Genomic DNA, 9,455 nt, shown 5'->3' with positions numbered 1-9,455 from the left:
GGGAGTGGTGAAGGTGATACAGAGTATATAACGGGAGTGGAGGCAAGGGCCACTATCACTTAACAACACCGATTCAACAACACATCATGTCTAAGACTGTAAGTCCCTCACCACAATATTACGTGTGTGTGTGTGTGTGTGTGTGTGTGTGTGTGTGTGTGTGTGTGTGGCAGGTATTTATCAGTACTCATTGTGTTGTGGTGGTGTGTTATAGGTGTTTGCACTATCCAGTGTGTTTGTAGTGGTGTGTTGCAGGTGTCTGCAGTACTCAGTGTGTTGGGGTGGTGTGCTGCAGGTGTTTGCAGTACTTAGTTTGTTGTGGTGGTGTGTTGCAGGTGTTTCCAGTACTCGGTGTGTTCCTGTTGGTGGTCGCAGCTCTGGCCAGCGCCGAACCTGAGCCTGGATACCGCCGCAGCCACGGCGGCGGCTATGGTGGCGGTCACGGCGGCGGCTACGGCGGCGGTCACGGCGGCGGCTATGGAGGCGGTCACGGCGGCGGCTATGGCGGCGGTCACGGCGGCGGTCACGGTGGCGGCTATGGCGGCGGTCACGGTGGCGGCTATGGCAGTGGTCACAGTGGAGGATACGGCAGCGGACACGGCGGAGGATATGGCAGCGGCCATGGCGGCGGCTATGGTGGCGGCCATGGAGGCGGATATGGTGGTGGCCATGGTGGTGGATATGGAGGTGGACATGGCGGCGGACACAGCGGTGGTTATGGTGGATATGGCGGTTATGGCTATGGGCGATAAGAAAGATTGTTGTTAAATAGAAGGAAATATTGTACTTGTTGTATTGTGCGGAGAGATAAACATAACGGAACCGTTCGGGAGCAGCGAATAAAATTATCCTTTGTAAAGTATCTTTCATGCCCGTTTGTCTTGTTGTGATCCATTGTGCCTATGAAATATAACACTAGTACTGTGTCCAGTCTCCTAAGACTGACCACTGTGTATTTCTAAATGTCACGGTGCGTCCACAATAACAACAAATCAAGTCGGCTACACAAGGTACAACATGGTAAGCAGCAAGATGTTCGACTGTTGACAAAATTATTGTCAACGTGTTGTTAGAAATTTGTTGATGACAGCTTCATCAAGTCGACTCCTGTAGCCAACGCGTTGGTCAACAATCTAACCGCCAGATTTTCATACATAACTGTCGAATATGTACCCAGATGTTGAATGTTCTGTTTTGGACATTGTCAACATGTCGGTTGACAAAACGTTGCTAGTGGGGACGCTCTCTTACTGGACAGCCAATTCTGCAGGAATATAAACAAAAAAAAACCCAGTGGAGGCACTGGGCTCATAACATTTTTCTTTTTTATCTATTTTTCAGAGCACGGCAAACCTGATATTGTTCCATCAGTGACACAAAAACTCTCCGCTCAGATCGAAAAGGTATTGTGATTGACTTGGTGCGAAAGGCAATGTTAAAACAGACTGCAGTGCACTGTCGAACCGCATTTTCGCTCTGTGTAGTACAGCCGGAGAAAAGATCCTCTTATTCCTGTGATAGAGCTGCGTTAGAGTACTGTATTGGTTTCCTCCATTGATCATTTGTATGCCCTTGTGCGGTAGGAGGCTTGGGAATCTTGGGACGTCGTTGTTTTGCGTTGTCTTTTGAACGGGATGTTTCATCAACGACATTAAACATGAATTTATATGTAGATTTATTCATTACAGTTTTAGATGATCATAGAATATATGTATGTTATATTTTTTGATCCTTTATATAGCATTTTGCATTTTGCAACTGAACACCAGCTATGTGTACGCTAAGGTGGCGTGTTTCCAGCTACCTTATAACTCATTCAGAGACAATTGCGTAGTTCATATGTTTATTATAACAAAAGCTGAAATATACTTTGAACTTAGACGCAATCTCGGGACTGAAACTTAATTCTTTATTATGACGGACCTGCTGTTTGGAAAAGGTACAACAACCCTTATTCATTTTATTTTATTATTATTATTATTTTTTTTTTTTTTTACATGTTTTCACGCTCTTTGATTTGTTTGGTGTTCTGTAGAAATTCTTTACTTTATTAAGAGATTCACAAATTATGCTCATGTAACGCAGCTTTCGTTGATAAATAATTATGCACATGTGGATTCTTTTTATGCCAGTTTATTTTCGTATAACATAAAGCTTGAATATAACCGAGCTCTGATGTACTTCTACCTGCTGCCGTTATTACTGTTACTGTTGCTGTTGCTGCCGCCACCGCCGTGATTGCAACACCAGTTACTGCTGCCGCCGCCGCTGCTTCTGCTTTTTTTTTTTATGTAGGAGAGACACTGGCCAAGGGTAACAAAAATCCAATAAAAAAAAAAAAAAGCTTACTGAGATGCCAGTCCCAGAAAAGGGTCCAAAGCGGTAGTCAAAAAATTGAAGGATAAGTGTCTTGAAACCTCCCTTTTGAAGGAATTCAAGTCATAGGAAGGTGGAAATACAGAAGCAGGCTGGGAGTTCCAGAGTTTACCAGAGAAAGAGATAAATGAATAAGAATACTGGTCTTGCATTAGAGAGGTGGACAGAATAGGGGTGAGAAAAAAAAAGAGTCTTGCGCAGCGAGGCCACGGTAGGAGGGGAGGCATGTAGTTAGCAAGATCGGAAGAGCAGTTAGCAGGAAAATTGGAGTAGAAGATAGCTAGAGATGCAATATTGAGGCGATGAGAGACAGGCTGAAAACAGTCAGTTAGAGGAGAGGAGTTGATGAGACGAAAAGCATTTGATTCCATCCTGTCCAGAAGAGTGGTATGAGTGGAACGCCCCCAGACATGTGAAGCATACTCCATACATGGACGGATAAGACCCTTGTAAAGAGGTAGCAGCATGGGGGGGGTGAGAAAAAATGGTGGAGACGTCTCAAAACGCCTAACTTTATAGATTCTGTTTTAGCTAGAGATGAGATGTGAAGTTTCCAGTTCAGATTATAAGTAAAGGACAGACCGAGGATGTTCAGTGTAGAAGAGGGGGACAAGAGAGTGCCATTGAAGAAGAGGGGATAGTTGTCTGGAAGATTATGTCGAGCTGATAGATGGAGGAATTGAGTTTTTGAGGCGTTGAACAATACCAAGTTTGTTCTGCCCCAATCAGAAATTTTAGAAAGAACAGAAGTCAGGCGTTCTGTGGCTTCCCTGCGTGAAATGTTTACTTCCTGAAGTGCTGGACGTCTATGAAAAGATGTGGAAAAGTGTAGGGTGGTATCATCAGCGTAGGAGTGGATTGGATAAGAAGTTTGGTTTAGAAAGTCATTGATGAATAATAAGAAGAGAGTGGATGACAGGACAGAGCCCTGAGGAACACCACTGTTAATAGATTTAGGAGAAGGACAGTGACCGTCTACCACAACAGCAATAGAAAGGTCAGAAAGGAAACGAGATGAAGTTACAGAGAGAAGGATAGAATCCGTAGGAGGCTAGTTTGGAAATCAAAGCTTTGTACCAGACTCTATCAAAAGCTTTTAATATATCCAAGGCAACAGCAAAAGTTTCATTAATATCTCTAAAAGAGGACGACCAAGACTCATTAAGGAAAGCCAGAAGGTCACCAGTAGAGCGGCCTTAACGAAACCCATACTGGCGATCAGATAGAAGGTTGTGAAGTGATAGATATTCAAGAATCTTCCTGTTGAGGATATATTAAAAAAATTCAGATAAACAGGAAATTAAAGCAATAGGACGGTAGTTTGAGGGATTAGAACGATCACCCTTTTTAGGAAGAGGCTCAATGTAGGCAGACTTCCAGCAAGAAGGAAAAGTAGATGTTGACAGACAAAGTTGAAAGAGTTTGACTAGGCAAGGTGCAAGCTCGGTGGTACAGTTTCGGAGAACAATAGGAGGGACCCATCAGCTCATAAGCCGTTCTAATCCCTCAAACTATCGTCCTATTGCTTTAATTTCCTGCTTATCTAAAGTTTTTTAATCTATCCACAACAGGATGATTCTTAAATATCTATCACTTCACAACCTTCTATCTGATCGTCAGTATGGGTTCCGTCAAGGCCGCTCTACTGGTGATCTTCCGGTTTTCCTTACTGAGTCTTGGTCATCCTCTTTTAGAGATTTTGGTGAAACTTTTGCTGTTGCCTTGGACATATCAAAAACTTTTGATACAGTCTGGCACAAAGCTTTGATTTCCAAACTACCCTCCTATGGCTTCTATCCTTCTCTCAGTAACTTCATCTCAAGTTTCCTTTCTGACCGTTCTATTGCTGCTGTGGTAGACGGTCACTGTTCTCCTAAACCTCCTAAACAGTGGTGTTCCTCAGGGTTCTGTCCTGTCACCCACTCTCTTCCTATTATTCATTAATGATCTTCTAAACCAAACTTCTTGTCTTATCCACTCCTACGTTCATGTTACCACCCTGCACTTTTCCACGTCTTATCATAGACTTCCAACCCTTCAGGAAGTAAACATTTCACGCAGGGAAGCCACAGAACGCCTGACTTCTGATCTTTCTAAAATTTCTGACTGGGGCAGAACAAACTTGGTATTGTTCAATGCCTCAAAAACTCAATTCCTCTATCTATCAACTCGACACAATCTTCCAGACAACTATCCCCTCTTCTTCAATGACACTCAACTGTCCCCCTCTTCTACACTGAACATCCTCGGTCTGTCCTTTACTTATAATCTGAACTGGAAACTTCACATCTCATCTCTAGCTAAAACAGCATCTATGAAGTTAGGTGTTCTGAGACGTCTTCGCCAGTTTTTCTCACCAACCCCCCTCCCGCTGCTAACTCTGTACAAGGGCCTTATCCGTTCATGTATGGAGTATGCTTCACATGTCTGGGGGCGTTCCACTCATACCGCTCTTCTGGACAGGAAGGAATCAAATGTTTTTCGTCTAATCAACTCCTCTCCTCTAATTGACTGTCTTCAGCCTCTCTCTCACTGCCGCAATATTGCATATCTAGCTGTCTTCTACCGCTATTTTCCTGCTAACTGCTCTTCTGATCTTGCTAACTGCATGCCTCCCCTCCTCCCGCGGCCTCGCTGCACAACACTTTCTTCTTTCTCTCACCCCTATCCTGTCCACCTTTTTAACGCAAGAGTTAACCAGTATTCTCGGTCATTCATCACTTTCTCTGGTAAAATCTGGAACTCTCAGCCTGCTTCTGTATTTCCACCTTCCTATGGCTTGAATTCTTTCAAGACGGAGGTTTCAAGAGTACTACTTTTTTTGAGTACTGCTTTGATCCTTTTATAGGACTGGTATTTCAGTGGGCATTTTTTTATTGGATTTTTGTTGCCCTTGGCCTGTGTCCTTCCTACAAAAAAAAAAAAAAGTCATGCCATCTGGTTGAAATAAAGGAGGGAAAGAAGAAGAAGCAAAGTTATTGGAGATATTTTTTTTGCTAGATGCCAGAAGTCACGAGGGGAGTTAGATCTTGAAAGATTTTGACACTTTCTATTAATGAACCAGTGTTTGGTTACTTGGAGAACAGACTTGGCTTGGTTCCGGGCAAAATAATTATAAAGTGCATGAGATTCTGGTGATGAAAGGCTCAAGTACCTTTTGTGGGCCTCCTCTCTATCATGTATAGCCCGAAAACAAGCTGTGTTAAACCAAGGTTTTGAAGGTTTAGGTCGAGAAAAACTGAGTAATGTACGCCTCCATCCTAGACACTATCACATCTGTTATGCGCTCGGCACACAAAGACGGGTGTCTGACACGGAAGCAGTAGTCATTCCAAGGAAAATCAGCAAAATGCCTCCTCAGGTCCCCCCAACTAGCAGAGGCAAAACACCAGAGGCACCTCCGCTTCGGAGATCCTGAGGAGGGATTGGAGCGATAGTACAAGATACAGATATGAGATTGTGATCGTAAAAGCCCAAAGGAGAAGAGAGGGTGACAGCATAAGCAGAAGGATTTGAGGTCAGGTAAAGGTAAAAAATGTTGGGCGTATCTCCGAGACAGTCGGGAATACGAGTAGGGTGTGCACCAATTGCTCTAGGTCGTAGAGGATAGCAAAGTTGAGGGCTAGTTCACCAGGATGGTCAGTGAAGGGAGAGGAAAACCAAAGCTGGTGGGGAACATTGAAGTCTCCAAGAATGGAGATCTCTGCAAAAGGGAAGAGAGTCAGAATGTGTTCCACTTTGAAAGTTAAGTAGTCAAAGAATTTATTATAGTCAGATGAGTTAGGTGAGAGGTATAAAGCTCAGATAAATCTAGTTTGAGAGTGACTCTGTATTCGTAACCAGATGGTAGAAAACTCGGAAGATTCAAGAGTGAGGGCACGAGAACAGGTTAAATCGTTGCGCACATAAACGCAACATCCAGCTTTGGATTGAAAATGAGGATAGAGAAAGTAGGAGGGAACAGAAAAGGGGCTACTGTCAGTTGCCTCAGACACCTGTGTTTCAGTGAGGAAAAAAAATGAGGTTTAGAAGAGGAGAGGTCGTGTTCTACAGATTGAAAATTAGATCTAAGACCGCGAATGTTGCAGAAGTTAATGAAGAAAAGTTGAAGGAGTGTCAAGACACTTAGGTCGTTATCAGAAGAGCAGTCCTACCTGGGGACATTTATGGTCCCCTCCCCAGATGGGGACTCCGAGGCTGGTATAGGAGTCGCCATGATAATTTTGAATTTTTGTGTGAAGGGTAAAGGGAAATGTTCAGTGAGGTCACAGCTGGGTTTAATGATAAGTTGACAGCACCTCCTGATCCAGTGCCTTAGACCTCACTGAAAGTAATTATCGTTTCGGCAGGTGCTTACTGCCTGCTCCTGGTGGTGCTTTTACTAATGATGGTGATGATGATGGTGACGATGGTGATAATGATGTTGCTACTGCGCCATCTCCTCCTCCTCCTCCTCCTCCTCTTCCTCCTCCTTCTCCTCCTCCTCCTCCTCCTCCTCCTCCTCCTCCTCCTCCTCCTCCTCTTCCTCCTTCTTCCTCTTCCACCACCACCACCTTCAGTGAAAATGGTAGTGTTGATTGGTGATGGTGGTAGTAAGGGTTTTTTTTTTTTTTTTTTTTTTTTTTTATGTAGGAAGGATACTGGCCAAGGGCAACAAAAATCTAATAAAAAAAATGCCCACTGAAATGCCAGTCCCTAAAAGGGTCAAAGCAGTGGTCAAAAATTGGTGGATAAGTGTCTTGAAACCTCCCTCTTGAAGGAATTCAAGTCATAGGAAGGTGGAAATACAGAAGCAGGCAAGGAGTTCCAGAGTTTACCAGAGAAAGGGATGAATGATTGAGAATACTGGTTAACTCTTGCGTTAGAGAGGTGGACAGAATAGGAGTGAGAGAAAGAAGAAAGTCTTGTGCAGCGAGGCCGCGGAAGGAGGGGAGGCATGCAGTTAGCAAGATCAGAAGAGCAGTTAGCATGAAAATAGCGGTAGAAGACAGCTAGAGATGCAACATTGCGGCGGTGAGAGAGAGGCTGAAGACAGTCAGTTAGAGGAGAGGAGTTGATGAGACGAAAAGCTTTTGATTCCACCCTGTCTAGAACACTGTCAGCCCTCTGTTATGCACGCTATGCACGTTGGCTCACGTCAAACTGAGTGAGTGAGGCGCGCCTTAATTTTTACATAAGTCTTGGCTCTCAAGTTAGCTGATGAAAATATCTTCTGGTTGTTCCTCCTTCTCTTGATTTCTTTCATGTTCGTTTTCTTTCGTAGGAGGAGAAGTTGGAAATGAGAGTGAGTCGAAGGCGGGGTTTTTAATCTTTATATGTCTCGATTCTGAAGCCATCAACCTAATGTGACAATCCTACAGTAGCTCTTTTGGTGACCAGCTTATATAGAATCAGAAGTTATGAAATTTTGTTTGTTTACCAATCGATCTCTAGCAGCATGCATTTATGCGAAAATTTGTCTATTGCTGTAAAAACTGGTGACAGACTCAGACAAACGAATGTAACGCTATAATGATGTAAATGATAATATAAATTATATTATAAAGTTTAATTAATAAAGGTTCTAAATATTGGAGTTATTTTCGTGCTAAACATTGAATGACTGTGATGAACATCAAAATATGCCAGTGCAGCACGACAAGTTTTCCTGACCGCAAATCGGCCGTGTTCGTCTTATCACGCAGAACAGACCACCCTTGAGGCTGTACATCTATACCCATAAAAGCATATCGCGTTATGACGCGATCCACAGCCTTTCTTTCCAGTCTGGCACGTGATTACAAATGCGACTATAATCCAGTGCTAGTGACTGGAAAATACTCAAATAATTAACTATGTAAGCTTCCATCTTTCCTCCTCCCATAAGAAAACATTACTTCAGTTTCGCTTCATTCCATCACAAATTACTACAATTGCTATCATGAAACTATAAAAATGTGCTCATTTGGGCCAAATATGCTAGTTCTTAAAAGAAAATTAAGAGCACACTGTAATACATGTTGAGAACTTAAATATATTATCTTTTTTCATTAATTTCATCTGGAAGAAAATTCTAACATGTTTAACTTGAAACTTCCTAGTCACATAAAGCACAAGGGTGTGTGTGTGTGTGTGTGTGTGTGTGTGTGTGTGTGTGTGTGTGTGTGTGTGTGTGAGAGAGTGTGTGTGTGTGTGTGTGTGTGTGTGTGTGTGTGTGATTAAAGAAACCATTCTTTAATATATATATATACGAGTATATATATATATATATATATATATATATATATATATATATATATATATATATATATATATATATATATATATATATATATATATATATATATATATATATATATATATATATATATATATATATATATATATATATATATATATATATATATATATATATATATATATATATATATATATATATATATAATTTATTTATTTTATTTATTTATTATTTTTTTTCAACACATCGAAAATATTTGTTTTGCAACGCGTCACTAAATGGACTGTTAAATTTAAATACGAAAATGAACGATTGAAGGTTATTCCAATACTAGTTTATGAGTGATGCGCTCCGTGTTGCTTGATAAGGAGATGAATGTGAAGTCGTCCTGATTTTCACTGATTCACTTACAGCTTCAACCACCATAACTACTCCTTACCACATCACCCATGGGCGCCACTCTCCATCACCACCCAACACTCATCACTACTACATTGCATTAGTCTCCGAAGATTCATTATACATCTCATTATTACATCTCCGAAGATTCATAATACATATACTAAGAGACTTTTTAGATTTTTTTTTTTTTGTCAGCGAAGAGATGCATTCAATACTCATATATATATATATATATATATATATATATATATATATATATATATATATATATATATATATATATATATATATATATATATATATATATATATATGTATATATATATGTATATATATACTATTTTTAACCGTAGCTTTAACACTTTTTGATACTTTATAGGGCATTTTGCATTCTGTAAATTGAACACCCATTAAGTGTACGCCAAGGTGACATATTTCCTACTACCTTGCAAAGGGTTCAG

At 41.2% G+C, this 9,455-nt stretch overlaps 1 protein-coding gene across 1 annotated transcript in view; it reads left to right on the top strand.

Moving 5' to 3' along the window:
* LOC135110099 (uncharacterized) overlaps nt 1-859 on the top strand; it is an 8,049-nt gene extending 7,190 nt beyond the window's left edge. Inside the window, exons 4-5 of the mRNA XM_064022052.1 lie at nt 38-98; nt 336-859. Of these exons, the coding sequence (XP_063878122.1) occupies nt 38-98; nt 336-752 (478 nt within the window). The 3' untranslated portion in view covers nt 753-859. The remainder of the gene's footprint in view (nt 1-37; nt 99-335) is intronic.
* The last annotated feature ends 8,596 nt before the right edge of the window (nt 860-9,455 follow it).

This window comes from Scylla paramamosain, chromosome 20 (genome assembly GCF_035594125.1).
Source record: "Scylla paramamosain isolate STU-SP2022 chromosome 20, ASM3559412v1, whole genome shotgun sequence".
NCBI lineage: Eukaryota > Metazoa > Arthropoda > Malacostraca > Decapoda > Portunidae > Scylla > Scylla paramamosain.
Note: the sequence above shows the minus strand (reverse complement) of the source record. Positions and strands in the feature narration are given on the sequence as shown.